General features: G+C 38.0%; 1 protein-coding gene across 1 annotated transcript in view; it reads right to left on the bottom strand.

Moving 5' to 3' along the window:
- Positions 1 to 18,972, bottom strand: part of ENPP3 (ectonucleotide pyrophosphatase/phosphodiesterase 3) — a 114,700-nt gene extending 95,728 nt beyond the window's left edge. The window contains exons 1-3 of the mRNA XM_027848671.1: positions 18,829 to 18,972; positions 17,827 to 18,048; positions 9,088 to 9,160 (exon numbers count right to left, since the gene is read on the bottom strand). Coding sequence (XP_027704472.1) covers positions 9,088 to 9,160; positions 17,827 to 17,907 — 154 coding nt within the window. The 5' untranslated portion in view covers positions 17,908 to 18,048; positions 18,829 to 18,972. The remainder of the gene's footprint in view (positions 1 to 9,087; positions 9,161 to 17,826; positions 18,049 to 18,828) is intronic.
- Between the last annotated feature and the right edge of the window lie 5,476 nt (positions 18,973 to 24,448).

The following is a 24,448-nucleotide window of genomic DNA, read 5'->3' as shown; positions in this document are numbered from 1 at the left end:
GAATGACTGAAACAATGAACCAAAGAATTACATTTCATAAGAGGAAACACAGATGTTCAAATGAGGTTTCATTTATTCATTCCATAAACATTTGTTAATTACTTGCTATTTGCAATGGCACTATGCTATACTAGGAACTATGAATATAAGTCAGACACAGACTTTGCCCTCTTACAATTTAGTAGGTGTAGTAAGGCACATAAATAAATATAATTCAAATTAGAAAATTACATAAATGTATAAGAGGTCTAGGAAGTGTTTTGAGAAGATGGAATTGAGGGTTGGAAGATACCATGAGAACATCTTCTCTAGAGATTCTTAACCTGGGGTTCATGGACTGATAGATTTCAATAAGTCTGTGAACTTGAATGAGGAAAAAAAATACATCTTTATTTTCACTAACATCTAACTGAAATTCAGCATTTCCTACAATTATTTAAAAATATTCTGAGATGGGTCCATAGGGTTCACCAGACTGCCCAAGGTAGTCTATGACTAACCCCTAGTCTAATCCAACCCCTTCATTTTACAAGTGTAGAAAGTAAGGCCAAAAAGGTAAAGAGTCTTGGCCAAGCCCATTCATGATTACATGTAGACTTCTTTACAATGTTATTACTATGAGACTGTACATAAATAACAATATGTTTCCCATCCCAACCCTCTAAAGATGAACTGTAGTATGTTGGTCTTTCTATGTGTATAGATTTATTTGGGGAAAATGTCTTGGCCTGAATTGTTTCCAAACTTGTGTCATAATGATTGAACCATCACAATGGTGTTCTACTGGAAAATAGACACATTTCTGAAGGCTTCATGGTCAAAATAAGAGTCAAATAAGGTCAGATTAACACTTCAACATTTTTTTTCATTTCTATTCATAACATTGAAAGTGGCAACCTTCCAGTTAAGTAATCTAACAGCAAGTCAACAGGAAGACAAAACTGACCTCAGGAATAAAGCTTTATTACTCCCATGATGTTGCAACATGCCATGCAACTGGCCTTTGCATCAATATTATGTGTAAACACATCTGCACTAAATATCCAAAAAGACATAGATTTATAAAGCTGCTTCATGTTAGAAAAAGAAAAATTATCTATCAGAGTAAAAAAAAAACAGGCAGGGAAAGCTGGAGAATTTCATTCTTTTTGTCATTTCACAGTTTTAACAGTCATATTTTAAAACAAAAGCACATGAACTAATCTACATAGTAAATATTGTCCAAGTCCCTGATCCTCCCATCTGCCAGTATCTCTACTACTAGTACACGTAGATGTGACTGAATATTAAAATTTTTTTCATGAACCTCACTATGTTCTTTTCTCACTGCTTGTCTGGGAAAAATTTCTCTTTGTCTTGGAACCATAGCCACACCATGATGATATTTAAAATTATTTATGATTCTCACCCTCTAAGGTTCAAAGTTGGTCCAGAGTCCTTATTCAAATAGCTTTATTTCATTTCTGTGTTGTGCTCCACATCACACTGCTCTGTCTGCTGCTAATCATTTTTACTAATTCAGGATCATTCCACAAGGTCTGAAGCTCTGTTTCTGTGTAACACTAAAGCATCTCTCTCCCATTTTTTCCCTCTTTGTGAGAGGCAGCATGGCATAATGGATGGAGAACTAGCCTAGGAGCCAGCAAGAGCTGGGTTCAAATTCTGTCTCTTACGTATAATGACTGCATGACTGTAGACAGGTCATTTAACCTCTCAACACTCAAGGCAACTTGAAGATGACAAATTATGAATAAAATGCTAATCTGCATTGGTGAAGGTAATTTCTTCATTGGGAAGCTCCGTGCATGAATGAAATCACAAGTTCAGCTCCTCTCTATCCCTTCTCTTCTTGGAGTTACCTCACAATTCAGCTAATTGGATATTTTTATCATCATCCACTCTCAGCTGAGAGTCTATCTTCTTGACAGCCATTCTATACTTCGAATGTGCCCAATCTCATATGCACTCAGAAGGTAAACAGTGACACTGTAGGCTTTTCTTTTTAGGTGAGGATAGTGTGCTATGGTAGAAAGTGGACTGGACTTGGGATCAGAGAACCTAGGTTCAATTCCTGTCCTGCTCTTGTGTTATCCTGGGCAAAATCATTTAACTTCTATTGGCTAGATCCAGGTTCTCATCTATAAACTAAGGAGATTGGACTAGATGTCACTTAATGTTCTTCTTCGCTCTAAATCCATCATCCTATATGCTAAGAAAACCCCAAAATGAGATCACGATGAGTCAGACATGGCTGAAAAACAACTGAACAATATGATATGATCTAGCAGAGTTAATGTTGCAATGAATATTATCAGACTAGCTGATTTCCTCTGTCAACCGAAATTTGTTCCTGCCATGTTCAGGAAGAGTCATGGATCACACTGACAAAAAAAAAAAAGTTTAAGAAGCCATATATGATAGACCAATGAAAAGATAAATTCATATAGACCTTTAGTATAATTGGAAATGTCCTGTTGGTTCTACACTTCCTTTACAAACCTTCTAAAGACAATGATAGTCCCATCCAATTAGGGATCACTAATTGGATCACTGAACTGTGGGGGCCTAGGTAGCCAAAAGCTTTGAAAAATTTATGCTTTTGCTTCCTCCATCCTGACAGAAAGGTGATGGACTCATGATGTCAAATGAGACATTCTTTTTTTTTTTTTTTTTTTTTGGTGAGAGCAATTGGGGTTAAGTGACTCGCCGAGAGTCACACAGCTAGTGAGTGTTATGTGTCTGAGGCTGCATTTGAACTTGGGTCCTCTTGACTCCAGGGCCAGTGCTCTATCTACTGAACCACCTAACTGCCCCAAGACACCCATTTTTAGACATGGACAACATAGAAGTTTGCTTTGCTTGACTCTATATTTTTGTTATGAGGATTATCTTTTTCTTTTTTTTTTTATTATTGTTCAAATATGGAGGGGAGAGTGATACGAGAGGGAGAAAGTAAGTGCTTATTAATTGAAAACCAATAAAATTAAATTTTAAAAAAAGAATATTTTATGCTTTGTGTTGACAGTTAAAGCCTATATATCTGTTCTTACCACTAACTCATAGCTTTCCTCTCTTCTTTTTAGATGCAAGTCAGACACTATTTTCTGCACAACGTCTTTGCTGATACAGGCCCAACAACTTCTAATGCCCTCCTTCCCAAAACTACTTTATTTAACTACTTTGTGTGTGTATGTATATATGTATATATTTGTATGTTTCGATTAACTTTATTTTTTATGTTCCTGTTGCCTCCCCATTATAATGTAAGCCTACTAAAGTCATCAGAAGGGATTATTTTATTCTTTGAACTTTTATCCTCAATGCCTGCCACAATCCCAGGGACAAAGCAGATGTTTAATAAATGTTTATTGATTGATGTAAGTAAAATGTAGTAGATGGATGGTGAGCCTAAACCAGGGTTAGGGTATAGAAAGAGGTGAGTAATGATGATAGTACAAGAGAGGAAAGGATTCCAATGTTGTTTTTGTTATTCATCCTTCATTTTCAAAGAGGATCAATGACATCATGATGCTTGGGTAAAATAGTGAATGATGGGTGATGTCTTGCATGTGATTTGGATTTAAGTGAGGCAGAGTTGCTCAAAGTCACCTCTTCCAAAATGACCCAGGATGCAGACCTTGACATCTTTGACATCTAACTGAGCTCTAAGCACTCCACAGTGCCTGCTTCAGTCTCCTCCATGGCCAATGGAACAAATTGTTCTCATCTGCCCATTCCACCAGGGGAAGTCTTCATATGCTTGAGGTAGACATCCCCATAATTCACAGATGGTTTTGAGGCCTGTCGGTTATCCTCAACCTGATTTAACTCATCTGCCAAGATGGTTTTACTGGGGTGTGTCTGCTGCCATGTTTACAGCATCTTGGAGCCACAGGGGAGAATTGAGTGACAGGTGGACATCAAAGGTGGATTCCTGGGGCAGCTAGGTGGCACAATGGATAGAGCTCCAACTTCGGGGTCAGGAGGACCTGAGTTCAAATCCGACCTTAGACACTTGACACTTACTAGCTGTGTGACCCCGGGCAAGTCACTTAACCCCATTGCCTACCCTTCCCCCAAAAAAAGGGTGGATTCCAGTGTAGAAGACAGTGGAAGGTTAACATGGTTAATTATTAAGGTCAAGCTATCAAGCTGGCCTCCATTGAACTGAACGGCCAATATTAGGCCCAGCCCAAGTTTCTGTGGCTCATTGTTTAGGTTTTCATGACTTAGAATGAGTGTAAATGGAAATTGTTTTCTGTATAGGCTAAAAACTCCAAGGGTCTTTCCCTCCTAGACTGATATCTTTGAGATGATAAATTAATTGGGCCATCTTTTGTCTCAATTCTTACCTAAACTTTAAGGCATTGTATGGGTATGGCTTCAGACAAACTGATACCTGGGAAAGACCTTAATTTCTATTTTTTTTTTTAGGCAATTGAGGTTAAGTGACTTACCCAGGGTCATACAGCTAGTAAGTGTCAAGTGTTTGGTCTGAGGCTGGATTTGAATGCAGGTCCTTCTGACTCCAAGGCTGGTGTTCTATCCACTGTGCCACCTAGCCACCCCAAGACCTTAATTTCTAAAGGCCAAAGTCACCCACTGCATCCTGAGCCATCCTCTGGACCTTTGTGTTGCATTAGACTCCATTGACTCCCTTCAATAAGTATATGTTAAACTATTAGACTTTTGAGCTCTTCCAGCTCAGAGACTCTTTGAATTTATGACATAATTTACCATTTGCTCCTTCTTGACAATTCTTTCTGCCCTTAGCTTCTATAACACTTCCTATTTCTGGTTCTCCTACTAAATTTAAGTGATTTTTCTTTACCTCTTTAATGACTCCTCATCCTGCTCCCAGGTAGAGTTTTCATTCAAGATCCTGTTCTCAATTGTCTCTTTTCTCAACACTCTTCCTTAGAGAATACCTTCACTCTTATGATTTCAATTGTCATCTTTTTGCTGACAATTCTCAAGTAGAGTACAGAGGTACAGAGAACTGGATTTAAAGTTCAAGAACCAGGATTTGAATCTCTGTTCATCTACTTAGTACCTATGATGCTACCTGGAGGCAAGTCACTTTACTTTTTCAAGTCTGTATGGGGTTAGACTAGATGACCTCTAAAGTTCTCTCCACCACAAAATCTATGAATCACAATATGCTGCATCCTACATTTACCCATCATACATTTTTTCATTACCCTTTGGGTCAGCTGAATTTTGATTCTTCATAGATTGATATTTTCCACAATTTGAAGCCATCTCACATTACTGGAAAAATTGTGATGTTAAAAAGAGTGAAGACTGGGGTCATTAAAAATCACTGCAATATTTTCCAAATGCAATCCAGCCTGCTCTCTCTCTTGTATTTAGTTCAGCTCATTGTCCCATCATGAGTTGAAGTCTAAGAGATATATATTAATAGACCATCTCTATAGTCTGTCCATCCATTTGCATGTCATAAATTAGACTAGTGGTTTCCAAACTGTTTTGTTTGTTCATTCCATCACTAAAATTTTTTTGAGCAATGTATCTTCAATATATGTGTATTGTGAAAAATTATTTCTCTTGGAAATCTGTGTCTTGGAGACATATTTATAAATTACAAGGAGTTTGACTAAGAAAGGGAAGAGAGGACTTGATGAAATGGCAGGGTCTAGTGAATTTTTTTTTTGTTTTTTTTTTTTTTAACATGGAAGAAACTTGTGATTACATATAAATGGAGTGGTCAAGGAGAAGCCCATTATCTCAAGTACAACTTAAAGCCACTTTAGGAGACAATGAGATTCAAGTAGGCTGGTTGATGAAATACTGAAACTAACTGGGGCCCCTCACTCAGGGGTTAACAAAAGAATGGATAATGCCCAGAAACTTTCTAGTTATCTCATCTCAAGGCAGGTTTTACTCTATAAGAATCCCTAGCCTCTCCTGGCTAGGGGGCCTCCTCCTTAAGTGGGGGGGCATCTTCCCTTATTCAGGCATCTCCTTTACTGGGACATCTTCTTTAAGCAGAGGGCATCCCCCTTAAGCTGGGGTCTCCCTTTAACTGTGTCTCCCTTCAGGGGCAAAGGAGCCTGCTTAGTGTGTTGTATTATGGAGATAGCCTGAGTGAATTTCTTCAGGACAACTTTGCACCTCAATATTTTGGGATGCAATCTCAAATCTGAACCTCATCACTTGGGTATATTTGAAGGCAACAGGGAAGGAAACAGTTGAGAAGAAAAGGTTGAAGATTCTAGAGATAGGAGGGATGATTTAGGATGCAGTCTGAAGAAGATAGGAAGAGTTAGAATCAAAGGCACATTTAGAGGGGTTAACTTTGGCAGGAAGGGCCTCCTCTATCAGAAACTAGAGGAAATAAGGTGAGGAAGATAATGTCAAGGCATCTTGAGATGTAAAGGCTAACTACTTGCTATATACCACTCCTTTTCACTCTGTCCTGACTGACTACCCCAACCCCATAGCATTTATTCCAAATTTTATGTTATTTCTTCAAATCACTTACAATCCCACCTACTGCCTCCCTTTCACCAGAAAACTTTTTACCACATACTTCACTAAAGAACTGAGGCCACTAATTGCTCATGTGTAGGCCAAGCCAACAATAATAAAAATGAATTCAGTGCCATACCAATCAAACTAACAAAATTATTTTATAAAGCTAGAAAACAATCATAACAAAATTCATCTGGAAAAACAAAAGGTCATAAATATCAAGGGAATTAATGAAAACAAATGTTAAGGAAGGTGGCCTTGCCATATCAGATTTCAAACTGTATTATAAAGTGGTAATCATCAAAACTATCCCGTACTGCCTAAGAAATAGAATGGTGGATCAGTGGAATAGATAAAATAAATAAGACACAGCAGTAAATGATCATAGTACTTTAGCATTTGATAAACCTAGAGACCCCGGCTTTTGGGACAAGAACTCAGTAATTGACAAAAACTTCCAAGATAAGGTCAAAATGGGTACAAGATTTAAATATAAATAGTGAAATTATAAGCAAATTAGGAGACCTGTCAAATTTATAAAAAAGGGAAGAATTTATGACCAAACAAGAGACAGAGAGCATTACTAGATGTAAAATGGGAAAATTTTTTATTATATTCAATTTTAAAATTTTTGCATAAACAAAATCAATGCAAGCAATATTAGAAAGAAAGCTGGAAAACAATTTTTACACTAAGTGTCTCTGATAAAGGCTTCATTTCTCAAATACATAAAGAACTGATTCAAATGTATAAAAATACAAGTCATTGCCCAATTGATAAACATTGATAAACTATTTTTCACCTTATTTTTATGGCATTTTTTTTCACCCTTCGGGTCCTGTGTCTTCTTTTACAACATGACCATATTATAGCAATATTATGGTAATATGTTTTGCATGACTGCATATATATAACATATACCAAACTGTTTACCATCTCAGGGAGAGGGGAGGTAAGGAACAGAGAGAGAAAATTTGGAACTCAATTTTTTTAAAAAAAATCAATGTTGAAAATTGTTTTTTCATGTAATTTGGGAAAAAATAAAATGTCATTTTAAAAAAAGAGTTGAAGCCGCCTATCATGAGCTCCCTCCCATTTCTATACTTCAAATTATCTCTACCTTATACCCCATCCTCTCCTCCATTGCTATAGTCTCAGAGTATGAGGTGGACTTTTTCCTTACAAATGCCAATCACTCTATTTATGCCCTTGATCCCATCCTTGCTTGTCTTATCCAGGTGCTTTTCCTTTCAATTATGTCTTCTCTCTCATGAATTTTAAATTTCTCCTTACCCAGTGGCTTCTTCCCCTCTGCTTATGAAAAAGCCCAGATCTCCCAATCATTAAAAACCCTTCACTGGATCATGCTATCCCATATCCATCTTCCCTTTCATAGGCAAATTTAGAGCAAAAGCTATCCACACTCATTACCACCACTTAGTCAACAAGCTTATTAACTGCTCACTATGTGCCAGGCACTATGCTAAGTCCTGGGGAGATGCAAAGCCAAAAAAAAAAAAGAAAAGAAAAGAAAAACCAGAACAGCCACTGTCCTTGAGGAACTCACATTCCAATGGAGAAGACAACATGAAAACAACCATGTACAGACAAGACAGGTGCAGGGTAAATGGACAGTAATCTCAGAAGGAAAGCACTACCACTAAAGGGGCACCAGGAAAGGCTTTTTATAGAAGCTGGGATTTTATCTGAGACTTGGAAGGAAGGAAAGAAGGAAGGAATGAAGGAATGAATGAGGGAAGGAAGGAAGGAAGGAAGCTAGGAGGCACAGATGAGTAGGGAAAGCACTTCAGAAATGGAGATGGTCAGTGAAAATGCTTGGAGACAGGAGATGGAGTGTTTTGTTTGAGGTATAGCAAGAAGATCAGTGTCACCATATTGCAGAAAATATGGAAGGGAGGAAGGCGTAAGAACACTGGAAAAGTAAAAAAGATCTAAATTATGAATATCTTTAAAAGACAAAAAATAGTTTATGTTTGGCCCTGGAGGTGATACGAAACCAATAGACTTTATTGAATGGGTCACAGCACGGATGTGCTGGTGAGACCAACCTAAGTCACTTCAGTAGCTGACTGAAGGATGGACTAGAGAGGGGAGAGACATGAGGCAGGGATTCCAACCAGAAGACTATTTTCAGCAATAGTCTAGGCATGATATGATGAGGGGCTATACCAGGGGCAGTGTAAAAAAAGGGGGGGGGGGCAGGCATTATGAGAAATGTTGAAAAATTGAATCAGTCCCTATGATTCAGTGATCTTCATCCATCATATCCAGTCAATTGCTATGGAAATCCTGGCAATATAATGAAAAGAGGGTTGATCTGGGTTCAGAGGACCTGAGTACAAATCCAAACTAAAACTTATTATTTATATGACCTTGGGCTTCATTTTCCTTATCTGTAAAAGAGAAGATTGAACTAGTTGGAATCTCTTGAATCACAATTTCCTTTTAGAAAACTTTATGAAAATTAACTTTTTAATTTACAGAAATACAATTATACTGTGAGATTCCTCAGCTTCCTTTGGTCCTTGAAAACACTGTATGAAAGAGATTCCTGAAAGCTTCAGTCCATACCTTGCTCTTGTGGTCTTAATCCAAGTGCCAGGCCTAGGCCAAATAACACAACCACCAACAAAACACAAAGAACCTGTCACCAAAAAAAAAAAAAGTAATTTTTAAAAAATGAATAAAATCAGAGACTTTAATCTATGCAGATGCTTGGCATCATCCTTCCCAAATGAATGTGTTTTACTGAATACCTACAGCATACTAGTTAATCAACACACTATTTTTGTTGTTGTTGTTGAGTCATTTCAATTGTGTCAACTCTTCATGCCCCTATTTGGGGTTTTCTTGGCAAAGACAGAGGTCCATTTCCTTCTCCAGCTCAATTGAAAGATGAGGAAGCTGAGGCAAACAGGGTTAAGTGACTTGCTCAGGGTCACACAGCCAGTAAGTGTCTGAGGCCAGATTTGAACTCAGGAAGATAAGTATTCCTGACTTCAGGCCTGGCACTCAATCCACTGCACCACCTAGCCGCCCTGCCCCAGTACGCTAACAATTTGTTTAATTCACAAGTTATCATATATGCGTTTTATTTACTTTTATCTTCCTCATAGAAGTGGAAGCAGTGTGACATAATAGAAAGGGAAGTTAGACAATCCAAGGTTAATTCCTAAGTCTTTTACTTAACATCTCTGGGCCTTGGTTTACCTTATCTGTCAAATGAGGGTATTGGACCTCCGAGGTTCCTTCCAACTTTAAATTTGTGATCCTGTCTGTGAAGAAATAGTTTCCTTTTTTTTTTCAATTATTTATTTATTTATTTATTTGTAGATTTTTGGCTAGGCAACGGGGTTAAGGGACTTGCCCAGGGTCACACAGCTAGTAAGTGTCAAGTGTCTGAGGCCAGAGTTGAACTCAGGTCCTCCTGAATCCAGGGCCTGTGTTCTATCCACTGCACCACCTAGCTGCCCCAGGAAATAGCTTCTTTATGCAATGCACAAATACTCTAAATAAACAGATCCCTCACTGCAACAAAACAAAAGGGAGCTATGACAGAGTTGCTTACTCTACCTTATAGTCACAGGGCCCTTCACATAATGGGTGCTTAATACATTTAGTCTTGAAAACACAAGGATAGTTCATTGTTGGGTCATTAAATTTGTACTTTCAATATCATCAGCCCTGGCTCAATATTATGAGTTTAACCTAACACTGAGCCTAAGGAAGATAAATTACTTTATTCAAAACAATGCTTGACTAGTAGCATTAATCCTGCTTAATCCTTTTCCCTTTCTAGTGTCATATTCTGTTGTCTGAAAGAGGTCATTTGCCAATCAATTAACAAGAAATTACCTCTCTTCTACAAAGCAATTGAGTCATACCTGTTCACCATAGGACAGAGAAATCAAGATGTTGAAGGAGTGTATGGCCTACAGATAATTCACCAACAGATCTGGTTTATTGCTCATATTCAAATTAATCATTCTGGCTAATTCAGCAGCCTTCCAAACATAAGCTCTTCACATCAAAGCAACTGACAAAGGTCTCTCTTTTCCTGGACTTAAGGTCATCATAAGAACATAGCACAGAGATTCATCTCTTCTCCTCTGTACTCTACCCTATCCAACAAGTTCAATAATTAAGGGGGTGAGAGGGATTGGGTGCTATCTTTTATCATAAAGGCTAAGAATAGAATAACACAAATGAGCCAGTTACTTAAACAGGAAGAACCTGTTTCTTTTGTCCATTGTTAAAAGAAAAGGAAATTACAAAGCCCACCTTCCTGAAAGAAAACATAGGTATCACAAAGGTTTATTCAGAGACTCTTCATTTTGAAGCTTGACATAAAAAGTAAGAAAATGAACTCGTCTTACAAACTTACAAATAAGTTATGCACAATTGGAAGAGAGAAAAAAAATACCTTATTTAAGGTACATATGATGACTCAAGTATTTTATGGGAATAGAAACTACATGGTACAATGAATAGAGCACTGGTCTTGGGGTCAGGAAGACCTGGGCTCAAATCCTTTTTCAAACATTTATTAGTTGTGTGACCCAGGCAAGTCACTCAACTACTATGTGCTTCAGGCAACTCCTTTGGACATACCTACTAAGTCATAGACAGGTTGCAATCTGCTTTGCTAGATAAATGGAGTTTCCTGGGAGATCCCCACTTGGATCCTGGAAATAACTGGATCTTTCCTGTTTTAGCAAAGTTTGCTACTTGAAAGCGAAAATGCCTCAAATTTATAATACATTAAATTATGTGAAATATCAACAAGCAATCTGTATCTTATGTAATGACACTGAACCACTTGAACAAAATAATTCTTGTATTCTTTTGCTAGACTACTTGATATATTTTTCTATTTTAGTTGTTAAATTTTAAAAATAATACTGAAATGACAGGTCTGTACTATAGAGGTTTGATCAGGGAATATGATCAACTTGATAAGTTTAAAGGGAGGTGAGTTTTTGGTCAGAATTTTTTGTTATATCTTCCTATAGAGAATAGAAACATAATCCTTGGTATGTCCTTTGGTTTTAGTGACTTAGGATAGATTATTTTGGGAGTCCAAAGACTTAACAGCCCTAGAAGCTTATGGATCAGGGAACTACCCGGAACAAATCATAAAAATCTGCAATCATGAAAAAAAAACCTGACATTTGTATAGCCATTTAAGGTTTATAAAGTGCTTTATAAACATTATTTCATTTAAGCTTCACAAAAATACTACAACATAGGTATTACAAGTTTTATTATTCTTATTTTACAGGTAAAATGACTGAGGCACAGACAAGTATATGAGGTAGGTTCTGAATCTAGATCTTATCTTTTTCCAGGTATCTTTATCTTTTCCTTTCACATGAGCAGTTCCAAGAAGAACTCCTGCTTCTACTACCACTAAAAAAAAATTATGTGTTTAATTTCCATCCTATATTCAATTAATTCCATACCAGGGGTAGTTAGTGAATCCTTAATTACTACAGTTAATACATATTCTCAGGGCAGCTAGGTAGCACAATGGATAGAGTACCAGGCCTGAATTCAGGAAGATGATCCTCAGACAAGGTAGGTGACCCTGGGCAAGTCACTTAACCCAGTTTACCTCAATTCTTCATCTACAAAATGAGCTGGAGAAAACCACTACTATCTCTGCCAAGAAAACCCCAAATGGGGTCACAAAGAGTCAAACATGACTGAAAAACGACTGAGCAGCAACAATACATATTCACATATATAGTTATCCATGGAAGATAATTGAAATCAAATATAAGATTAAAGACAGAAAGGTAGAAATACAAATTTCACATTATGACAGAAACACAAAATATAACATTAAAAAGCAATCTTTCACAACCAGAAAATTAGCAGATAAGAAAAAAAATGAGAAAAGGCATTATGGAGGGGTTTTGGAAAGACAAGAACAATATTGTATTGTTGGCAGAGCTGAATTGGTATAATTGTCCAAAAAAGCAATTTAGAATTGTGCAAAGAAAATCACTAACATGGCTTAACCTTTTGACCCAGAGATTGTACTGCTATGTATATACCCAAAAATGATCAGTTTCAAAAAGTCCCAAATAGACCAAACTATTTTAGCAGTATTTTCTGTGGAAAATATCAGAAAAAAAGAGTAGATACTCATTTATAGGGGAATGGCTCAACGAACTGTGGCACATAAATGTAATAGAATACTACTATACTATAAGAAACAATGAACAAGATAACATGCAGAGAAGCATAAAAAGACTTATTTAAATTGATGTAAAGTGAAAGAAACAGAACCAGGAAAATAAAATACACACAATAACTATGACAATGTAAATAAAAGAAACAACAGCCAAAAAAAAAACAAAACAAAATTGCACAAACATTGAAGAGTAATGTTGGACCCAAAACAAATATTAAAACAACATATTAGGAGAACCAGGAGTTTTTAAGAATCTAAGTAGGTAAATGTTGGGAGAGAATGGTGAGTTTTCAATAATAAACAGTTTGAACCATGACAGTAGATAAACAGTATCTGTCAATTTTTTGAGAACTGCTTGCTCAACAAACCTCAATCTTATGGATCATATAGATAAGAAACACTCATTGATTGGTTAGAAACCAATGTATGCCAAAGAGTTGGACCTTGAGGTCACAGTATGAAGAAATAGCTTTGACAGAATAGTAGCACAAAGAGTAAAAGAAGGGGAGATGGGTTGGGACTGAGAGAGAAGCTTTAAAACCTATCAGCCAAGGTATTTCTCTGCCTTTAGATAGTGCATATCGTAAGAAAAAGGTCATATGAAACTATGGGGCAGGAGTGGGTCAAGGATAAAAGTGAGACTTCTTATACGTCCAATTGGATGTATATTTATGTTTGTCAAAGCCACCTGATATATACAAAGTGAGCTAGGCTTGGATTGAGAGCAGGACCCCCTCCTTAGGTGAGCTACATACCAAATACTTTGGTAGTTAGTGATAAGTAAAGTCATACAAAATACATGATTACTATAGGGGGTCTTAATCTTTTTTTGTGTATCATAGTTCCTTTTGGCACTCTGCTGAAGCCCATGGACCCCTTCTCAAGACAATTTTTAAAATTTATGCAATAAAATATATAGGATTACAAAGGTTCTAATCATATTGAAATACAATTATCAAAACAAACAAACAAACAAGTATATGGATGCCTTTGAAAGTCACCTGGAGAGAGTTGCTTGGATCATTGAGAGGATGTAACTTGCCCATCATAGGAAGGTCTTAAGTTTCTCAGCAACACTAAGGCCTGCCCTCTACCCAACATTGCCTCTCAAATAGGACATTGAAAGCATTTTTTAAAATACTATGCCAGATACACTTAATGTCTTTCAAGGAAGCTAAAAAACAAAGGACAAAGAAACTATACAGTATTGTCTAATTCTGTTACAGGATTTCGAAGAACTAAGAACTCTAGCCAATTCAGCATGTATCCAACTTGACCCATGGCTCCTCCCAGGAAAGCATCAGCTACAGGGCAGAGTAGTGTAATGGGAAGAACTCTGGACTGGAGTTCTAAGAGAGCTAGTTTTGAGTTTCTGTTCAATCACTAAATAGTTGCATGATCCAGAGCTTAGCCCAGTGTCTGTCAGAGAGCAGGCATTTAATAAATGTTTATTGAATAAATGTTTATTGAATGAATGAATTTTGGGGGACAGCTAAGTGGTGCAGTGAATAGAACTCTGCCTTGCAATCAGGAGGACCTGAGTTCAAATCCAGCCTTAGACACTTAACACTTACTGGCTGTGTGACCCTGGGCAAGTCACTTAACCTCCATCGCCTCACCCCAAAAAAAAATTTAAAAAAAAAAAAGAAGAATGAATGAATTTTGGACAAGTCACTTAACCTCTATGGTTCTCAGTTTCTTTATTTGTAAAGCGAAGGGATTATCATAAATTATCTCTAATATAAAATTACATAATCTAATGCTGTTTTGTTTTGCTTAATTGTACTTACTGGTTACAAGGGACATGTGTGTGACCTGGGGAATCAGGAGGTAGTGAAAGTGATATCAAAAAAAGGAAAAAAAAGATCATTGGTGAAGCATTAAAAAGAAATACCCAGAAGAAAGTTCAGAAAGGGACATAGAAAAACAGGACGGGTTTATCGCTATATATTAACTTTAATATGTACAAGAAAGAGTATATAACAGAAGCTGACAGTTTCTTCTTTTTTGTTCTTTGTTTATTGAAATGTTAATGTTTGTTAAGGTTATAATAAAAAAAAAGGAAACAAAAAATAAATTCTATGATCTAGTCCCAGAGATATGGGCAATCTCAAGAGGAAAGAAGATTTATCCCATTCTGGCCCTGATGTATATTCTGATGGGCTCTCTGGAAATCCAAGGCCACCTAGAATGCTACAGTGCTAGGTTTTCTTGGAACCATTACAAATTGAGAGGAGGCTGATAATGAAAAGGAGAAGGAGGGAAGAGAGAAGGGTAGGAGATACCTCACATGTAGCAAGATTAATAGGAGAGAAATATGATAATAATGTTGGATTTGGAGCTAGAGTCCTAGGTTCAGATCCAAACTGCCACTTACTACCCGGTATGATCTTAGGTAAATCATTTAATCTGAGTCTCAGTTTCCTGATATGATCTAATCTGACTAAAATTTTTCCTACACAGATGACACATATAAAAATAACGTTAGATGCAGCCTTATGGGTCTTGCCATAGATTCTGCAGAAAGGCTGGAAGGGGTATTTACTTCTAAGGAGAAAGTCTCCAAAGCAGACTTTTAAAGTGCTTTGCTTCCCAAATATCCAGTGAATAAGTCACCAAGACTTTGCATCATGATTTACATACTGGATTCCAAAAAAAAGAATTTCTGAACTCCTTGGTTAATTATAAAGTAAACAAATCTGTAGTTCTTTTCAGTTATTCTTAGAAATATCCCTGGCATTTGAAGAGTGGCTCAAGTATGTTCTATGCCAGTGCAGCTAGATTAAAGAAACACTCTTCAAGAGTGGGATTTGGGTTAGATGATCCCTTCTAGCTGTAAATCTGTGATCTAATTGTATGATCAAAGTAATTTAAACAGAATGTGTTTTACAAAATAAGGAGGCAAGGTGGTATAGTAGATAGGACACTAGGCTTCAAGGAAGAAAGACCTGGGTTCAAACCTTGCCTCAGACACTTACTAGCTGTGTGACCCTGGGCAAGTGACTTAACCTTTCTGTGTCTCATTTCCTTATCTATGAAGTGAAAATTTTGGACTCCAAGGCTCCTTCCAATTCTAAATCTATAATCCTATGATCCCATTTCAACTACTGACACATTCATGGAATTTCTAATTCTCTACACTATGTGCATATTCCAGATGGGTGCACTAGGCCAGAACACCATGATGTCAGGGACTTGTTAGAGGGGATGGCTTTGGAATGGGTCACCATTTTCACCAGAGCAAACACTTGGGAATTTACAGCAGATGTCTGAGAAACTCTAACCACAATCTACATTTATTTCTCTGCCCAGGAGGGAGCTACAGTGAAAAGTGATAGTTAGCTGAGTATCCTCAGGGGACATTGAAACAGAACATACTATAACAATACTATAACTTTTAATAGGCATTAAAATAGAACATAGAATAAGAATAATATTGAGAACACAAGCTGAAAAAGAGTCCAGAGTTTCCATCATTTGAGGCTTATACATTTAAGAAGCTGGTTCAGGGAACTGGAAAATTTCAGAGGAAAATAATAAATGGGATGAAAAATTGATAGCCTTGAGGATTTGGGATTATTCCCTTTGAGGATTAAAAAAAAATAAGAGGGCTGTTTTCAACAATTTCAGAAAAGGTTGTTTGAAGAAAACGACATTATTTTTCATCTCCTTTGAGAAAGAAATATTTGGGCGGTTTGTCCCCCTGCTGTCTGTTATTAGAACCTTTCTCAGAAAAAGAGAAGAAATCCATCAGGTCCATCAGGTAGCAGAATTGCTGCCAGATTTCCAGGTGGGCTAAAGGAGAGTTTAGGAACAAGCTCCAAAATACTGGACTAGCTGGACAGCGATACGTCTTACTCCCCTGGGACAGTAAGGAAAGAGAGTGGGTTTTAGCCAGGAAAATAGAACAGAAGCCTCATGTTTCAAAAAGGTGAGATCAGAGACAGGGAGGGATTGCCCACCCACAAGTTAGGAATCTATCTGATATGACCTAATCTGACTAAAATTTTTCCTACACAGATAACACATATAAAAATAGTATTAGATGCAGCCTTATGGGTCTTGCCATAGATTCTGCAGAAAGGCTGGAAGGGGTGTTTACTTCTAAGGAGAAAGTCTCCAAAGCAGACTTTTAAAGCACTTTGCCTCCCAAATAACCAGTGAATGAATAACCAAGACTTTGCATCATGATTTACATACTGGATTCCAAAAGAAGAATTTCTCAACTCCTTGGTTAATTATAAAATAAACAAATCTGTAGTTCTTTTCAGTTATATTTGAAATATCCCTGGCATTTGAAGAGTGGCTCAAGTATGTTCTATGCCAGTGCAGCTAGATTAAAGAAACACTCTTCAAGCTTTCTGGAATCTCTGTCTAGATATAGTTATAATGGAATCTGATCCTAACTCACCTTTTTGAAACCTATTTGTAAAATGTTGCTAAAAGAATCTAACATTCATTTCAGTTGTTGCAAAGAGTAATACTGAGGCATTTTTCAGATAAGTAAATGAGGAATAATGGCAGAGAAAAAAGCAACATGAGATCCCAAAAAAAAGTTGAACTCTGAGTGAAGGAGAAACCAGTGACTGTCCTGGAGAAGAGAGAAATAATAGAACATAGCTCTTCCCTGATGGCAGAGAGGTAGGGAATTATTTGTATAGACTATTCTATAAATTGTTGGGTGAAGCTACCGTATTCAATCATAAATCTAGACCTGGAAGAAGATCATCAGAGGTCACCTAGTCTAATTCCTCTCATTTTACAGATGAGAGAACTGAAGTTAATTGATTCACCCGAGGTCTCAGAGGTGGAAAGTATCAGGAGAGATTCAAACCCAGATCCTCTGATGCCAGAGCCGGTGCTCTTACCAATGTACCAGACTAATATCTTGCTTAATCATTTCTTATTTGGGGGAGAAAGGAGCCCAGAGAATTTGGCCACGAGGTAGGATTCAATACAGAACATGAATAAGAAATTACTACAGTGCAAAGGCATAAATATTTTTAAATGTGAACAAATATGCTAATACCCATAACAAATCATATACATGCAATTCATCGTATGGCAAAGAATCAACACAAATCCTGAAACTGTTTGTGGGTGCTACTTACCCCAGAGAGTATTTTATATCTCTTAAGAGTGCTTCTTTTCACAGGGTAGTCTGTTTGTAAATCCAGTGTTGATTCCACCATTATTCTGCTTGTTCTGAGAGAGGGTACTGAGAGCTGTATCCCTTTCCCTCTGTTGGCTAACAGAAAATGCTACAAGGCAGATCAATAGCAACAGCTTGTGAGGATCTGTGGAGGACTGAGGCCCTACAGTGATTGGGCAATCTAAAAGCATTAAAAAAAAAAAGCAATTACACATGGCTGTCAAAAGATAAAAGTCCAGTTTTAATGTACTGCAGATAGCCCCATCGTGTGTACAATAACTAGATGTCACTACATTCTGTTCTACATGTGCTGTTCTCTTAATGAGAATGAAATTCTTATTTGGGGGAGAAAGGAGCCCAGAGGAGAATGAAAGAAATAGCTTAAATTACACCTGTTTCAGTGTTTTCTATTCTCCTACAAATCTAAAATACAGTAAAAACAATTATGATAACCATCTTAATTTCTTTCAAATCAGCAACAGTCTTGGGATAGAAGTTATCTACTAAAGTTAATTTGCTTATGAAGGGAAATATTGTTTCTTAAATGAAGAAAATGCTCAAATTTAGAAAGTTTGCAATGCTCTGGATACCTCTAGAGGTCTTCTAATCTAGGCTCCTAATCAATCTCAAACAAGTGTTTATGCTGCTCTTTAAAGTAAGTAACAATTTCTGACACAAGAATTCAGTGTCTCGCGTAATACCCAATCAGGAAGTCTTCAAATTTCAGCCTAAATCCCTAAGGCTATTACAAACATTCACTCCCTTAAGAATATGCACATTAAAAACTGTTTTCCTTTATGACTTGTGATCGGCAGATGCCTTTATTCCAGTCCTTGGTTCCCCTTCTAGGTATGCCAATTTCCCTGGTTATATTTACTGCCCTTATTCCTCATCAAGGTAATTGCATCTCCTTGACTTTACACAGGCTGTGCCCCTTTTCTCAAATTCACTCCCTCCTTACCTTTTCTTTCTTTGACAATCCCTAGCTTCTTTCAAAGTTCAGTTCCAATGCCACTTCCTACCAGAAGTCTATCCAGTTCTCATTCCATTGTGGGTGCCTCCTCCCATCTGGAATGCCTATTTAACAGTGAGAAGCGAAGTTTCTTTGGACTAGTACAAGGACATCTGCCTATGAAAGATCCAGGAAAGCTGCTGGTGGGTGGGGCAGGGTAGAGACAATGCCTTGCCTCTGGTGTGTCTTTTTTTTTCTCTTACATTTTTTTTCTCCTACATTGGTAATTAAGAGAAACTTGATATTTTCAAAGTTTGCATTCTCCCAAATGCTAGGCTATTTGGTAACTATCAGGCAAATAATCTTTCCTGGTTTTAGATAGCTTATTCTACAGAAACAAAAATTTGGGAAATATTTGAAACAGTCACCCTAAACTAAAAGGAGATTTTTGATCCCTTACCAGAAGGAGTTATGGAGAGAAAAGACTGAGACCTGAAGAACACTAGCTAGCTGGAACCACCTTGTTTTTTGTTTTAAAGAGCTTGGAATCTGGGGCTTTATAGAAATGAAGTGAAACCTCAAAGCTGATACTTAGAAGGAACAAAACTGTGTTGCTGCAGCTTTTCCCCTAAGGGGAAAAAAAGCTGGTTAAAAAGAACATAGCATGTTCTTTTGAGATTCCTAAGTGGTGTAGTAAATAGAATGCTTGGACACAGGAAGACCTTAGTTGGAATCCTGCTTCCAATACTTTACAAGTTGTGTGACCCTGAAGAAGTTAGCCTGTCTCACTCAGTCTCAGTCTCTTCATCTGTAAAATGGGGATAATAAATTGTTGTGAGCATTGAGATGATAGATGTAAAGGGATTTATAAAACTTTAAAGTGCTATATAAATGCTAGGTATTATTATTATTAGAGCACTCTAGCTGAGAATTTCATCAGAGTCAGAAGCTGGATACAATACATCATCCAGCAGACTCTACAAAGTGGTTGGGCCATGATGGCTCAGAGTGAGTGTAAACAGCAATTGTTTCAGTTTGGGCCAAAAATCCTGAGGGTCTTCCCCTCCCAGATCATTTTGGTTTTTTTTTTAAACTAGGTAAAAGAGGCTATTCTTTGCTTCATTTCTTACCTAGCCTTAATCACTGAATAGACATTGCCTCATTCAAACTGAGACTTGCTAAAGACCTTAACTTAAAAAGGCCAAGGTCTCCCACTGTATCCAGGGCCATCTCCAGTCATCCTGATCTATATCTAGCCACTGGACCCAGAGGGCACCGGAAAAGAAAGTGAGGCTGGTGACAGCCCTCTCTCACTAAAAATCCAATTCACTTGCAAGTCATGGCATCACCTTCCTGATGTCATGGTCCTATTTGAGAACAAAGGACAAACAACAACAATAAAGTGGTCTCTGCCTGAGAATTATTAGACCAACAGGCAACAAGACCATTCAGCAAAGACTATGAGAACAGTGTCAGAGTAAGTAACCCACAGACAGTAGAATCCCTACAGATGAGCTGCCCATTCATGTGTTTGCCTTGATTACATTTCCATGGAACAGCCTTGGCCACACAAGGTCCCTACATGTGTGCCTTTCCACTTGTGCTCTCTATGTGCACCCACTCTTCCTATTGATGCTAAATGTAGCTAGATGGGGAAGACCAAATCCTAGATTCATGAGGGAAGCATTTTGTTGCTATTTTTCTTAATATGACATTTCATTAAATGCCTTTATTTTGAGCTTCATGTCTTCTGGCTTACTATTAAAGGTAAACATGTTGGTGGGGAGTTGAGAACTATTGTTTTATTAGTGTGGACCAACAGAGGATCCTGGACTGGCTAATTGTTCTTTGGAAGACTGCCCCCTGGGAGTTTTTTTTTTTAATTTTAATTTTTTAAAATTAATTAATTTTTTTTTAGTTTTCCACATTCACTTCCACAAGATTTTGAGTTCCAAGTTTTCTCCCCATCTCATCCCTCCCCCCACCCCAAGATGGAATGCATTCTGAATACCCCTTCTCCCAATCTACCCTCCCTTCTATCTCTCCCCTCCCTTCTCTTATCCTCTTCCCCTTCAATTTTCCTGTAAGGCAGGATAGATTTCTATATCCCATTTCCTGTATATTTTATTTCCCAGTTGCATGTGAAAACAATTTTTTTTAACTTTAGTTTTTAAAACTGTGGGTTCCTTCCTCCCTCCCCACCCACCCTCATTGAGAAGGCAAGCAACTTGATACAAATTATAGATGTGTAGTCATGCAAAACACTTCCATAGTAGTCATGTTGTAAAAAACTAAGTATATTTCCCTTCATCCTATCCCACCTGCCATTTATTCTATTCTCTCTTTTGACCCTGTCCCTCCTTAGAAGTGTTTGCTTCTGATTACCCCCTCCCCCAATCTGCCCTCACCTCTATCATCCTCCTGCTCTCTTGTCTCCTTCCCTCCCTATTTTCCTGTAGGGTAAGATAGATTTCCATACCCAATTGAGTGTGTATGTTATTCTCTCCTTAAGCCAAATCCAATGCAGATAAGATTCACTCTTTCCCTCTCACCTACACCCATTTCCCCTCCATTGTAAAAGCCTTTTCTTGTCTGTTTTATGTGAGATAATTTACCCCATTCTACCTCTCCCTTCCTCCTTCTCTCTGTATAATCCTCTCTCACCCCTTAATTTTATTCTCCAGATATCACCCTTTCATCTTCAATTCACTCTGTGCTCTCTATCTTCATATATATATATATATATATATATATACACACATATAATTATCCCCCCAACTGTTCTAATACTGACAAAGGACTCATGAGTTACAAACATCATCTTTCCATGCAGAATGTAAACAGTTCAACCTTAATAAGTCTCTTACAATTTCTCTTTCCTGTTTACCTCTTCATGTTTCTCTTGAGTCTTGTATCTGAAAGTGAAATTTTCTATTTAGCTCTGGTCTTTCTGTCAGGAATGCTTGAAAGTCCTCTACTTCACTGAATGTCTATTTTCCCCCTGAAGGATTATGCTCAGTTTTTCTAAGCAGGTGATTCTTGGTTGTAATCCTATCTCCTTTGCCCTCCGGAATATTATATTCCAAGCTCTGCAGTTCCTTAATATAGAAGCTGCTAAATCTTGTGTTGTTCTGATTGTGTTTCCACAATACTTGAATTGTTTCTTTCTGGCTGCTTGTAATATTTTCTCCTTGACCTGGGAACTCTGGAATTTGGCTACAACATTCCTAGGAGTTTTCCTTTGAGGATCTCTTTCAGGAGGAGACCAGTGGATTCTTTCAATTTCTATTTTGCCCTCTGGTTCTAAAATATCTGGTTTTCCTGGATAATTTCTTGAAAGATGATGTCTAGGCTCTTTTTTTGATCATGGCTTTCAGATAGTCCAATAATTTTTAAATTCTCTCTCCTGGATCTATTTTCCAGGTCAGTTGTTTTTGCAATGAGATATTTCACATTGCTTTCTATTTTTTCATTCTTTTGGATTTGTTTTACAGTGTCTTGATTTCTCATAAAGTCACTAGCTTCCAATTGCTCCATTCTAATTTTTAAGGAAGTATTTTCTTCAGTAAGCTTTTGGACTTCTTTTTCCATTTGGCCAATTTTACTTTTTAAGGCATTCTTTTTCTCATTGGCTTTTTGGACCTCTTTTGCCAATTGGGTTAGGCTATTTTTTAAGGTGTTATTTTCTTTAGTATTTTTTTGGGTCTCCTTTAGCAAGCTGTTGACTTGTTTTTCATGATTTTCTTGCATCACCAATTCATATTTTTCTTAGAGGCTTTGGATGTAGGAGCTTTGACTTTGTTGTCTTCTTCTGGTTGAATGTTTCGATCTTCTTCGTCACCAAAGTAGGATTCTATGGTCTGACTCTTTTTCCGCTGCTTGCTCATGATCTCAGCCAATTATTCGAGTTATAAACTTTTTGTTAAGATAGGGGTCTGCTTCCAGTGTGATGAATGTACTGTGCCAGGCTTTGGGGGTTTTGTGCAGCTGTTTTCAGAGATACTTCTAGGGCCCTGTAAGTTTTCAGTTCTTCCAAGGGGCTATGATCAAGGGCAAGGTGTTTACTCCTTTCCTGGCCTGTGCTCTGGTCTGTGAGTGACCACAAGCACTCTTTTCTATCTTGGAACTATGAAGATTCTCTCTTCACAGCCACTACAAGTTCCACCACACCAGGGCTCCTCCTTGCCCAGGACCACCACCCAGAACTGTGACCCAGATCCAAGCATGGGCAAAGCATGAGAATTCTGCACCAGCAAAGAGAACCTTGCAATCCCCCTCTGATCATCTACTTGAGTCCCTCTCAGTCTGTGGGCCAGAAGCTCCAGAGGCCACCATCACCCCGAGGCTGTGTTTGGGGATGGTTGGGACTACTCTTCTCTCTCTCACTGCAGTCACAGACTTTTCCCACTGACCTTCTAAGTTATTTTTGGTGTTCATGGGTTGAGAAGTCTGGAAACCACCAGAGCTGCCCATGATTCAGTCCTCTGAGGGCTGCTCCAGGTTCGCTGAGGCCTGCATGCCCACGCCAAACTGTGTTCCTCTCCCAGCCTGGCATGATATACCTTTCTGATCAACCATCTAGGTTGTCTTGGGCTGGAAATTTGTTTCACTCTGTCTTTTAGTGGGTTCTGCTGCTAGAATTTGTTTAGAGCCATTTTTTACAGGTATTTGGAGGGGTTTGGGGGAGAGCTCAAGCAAGTCACTGTTTTTACTTCGCCATCTTGGCTCCGCCCTCCCTCCCCCCAGGACTTTTGGAAAGTGTCCTTGGAGTGCTACAATATATACGCTTAGATATGTATCTACTGTTTCCCCAGTTCCTGATCCTTGAGGGTGTTTGGAATTCCTCAACCCTGAGGTCCTAAGATCCTCCCAAGAGTAATTCCTCCCCTCCATTAGGCACTTTGACTGGAAGTCAATAAATGTGGAGGCAAGGCTAAAAGATAGCATCTAAGGATGAGCTTATGCACTTACACAGGTTTTTTAAAAATCCTTAGGGGTAACATTAAAGGCTATGGAAAGGTGCTTAGCCACTTTCCTTTTGGGGAGGTAGAGTAATAGGGACAGGATGTCAGGTAATTTGGGGGCAAATTTGGGGAAGACCTCCCTCAAGAGAGAATTAGTGGGATAATCTTATTGTTGAATAAAATACGGATTGCTATCGCCCACAAATGCACCACGTTTGTGTTCAAAAATTGTAAAATCCCTTCATCTGACCATAATTTATTTACTTTCCACCTCCTACTGGGTTCCCAAACCAAATCCTGCTCTTTGTTCATCATATAATCTCCAATTCCCCATCTAAATTCACTCCTGTACTAGCCACTCACTCTTCTTTTCTCCATCTTTACCCTTTGGTGAATCAGTTCAGCTCTACACTGTCCTCTTCTCTTGAGTCCCTGGCCCTCTTATCAAACTACCAATTGAGCCCTGCTTGCCTCAGTCTTGGATGAGTCCCACCATTCTCTGCCTTGAACAAAGGCATCCCATACTGCTTGAACAAAGGTGAAGAAAATCACACTACCTTTCTGACTGGGTCCACTACAAATTTATGTTACTCAACCTCAACTCAGCTTTCACTACTGCTAGACAATCCTATACCTCCTTTTATTAATTCACTATTCCACTCTCC

The sequence above is a fragment of the Vombatus ursinus genome, unplaced genomic scaffold, assembly GCF_900497805.2.
Source record: "Vombatus ursinus unplaced genomic scaffold, bare-nosed wombat genome assembly UNPS02006779.1, whole genome shotgun sequence".
NCBI classification, from domain to species: Eukaryota; Metazoa; Chordata; class Mammalia; order Diprotodontia; family Vombatidae; genus Vombatus; species Vombatus ursinus.
Note: the sequence above shows the minus strand (reverse complement) of the source record. Positions and strands in the feature narration are given on the sequence as shown.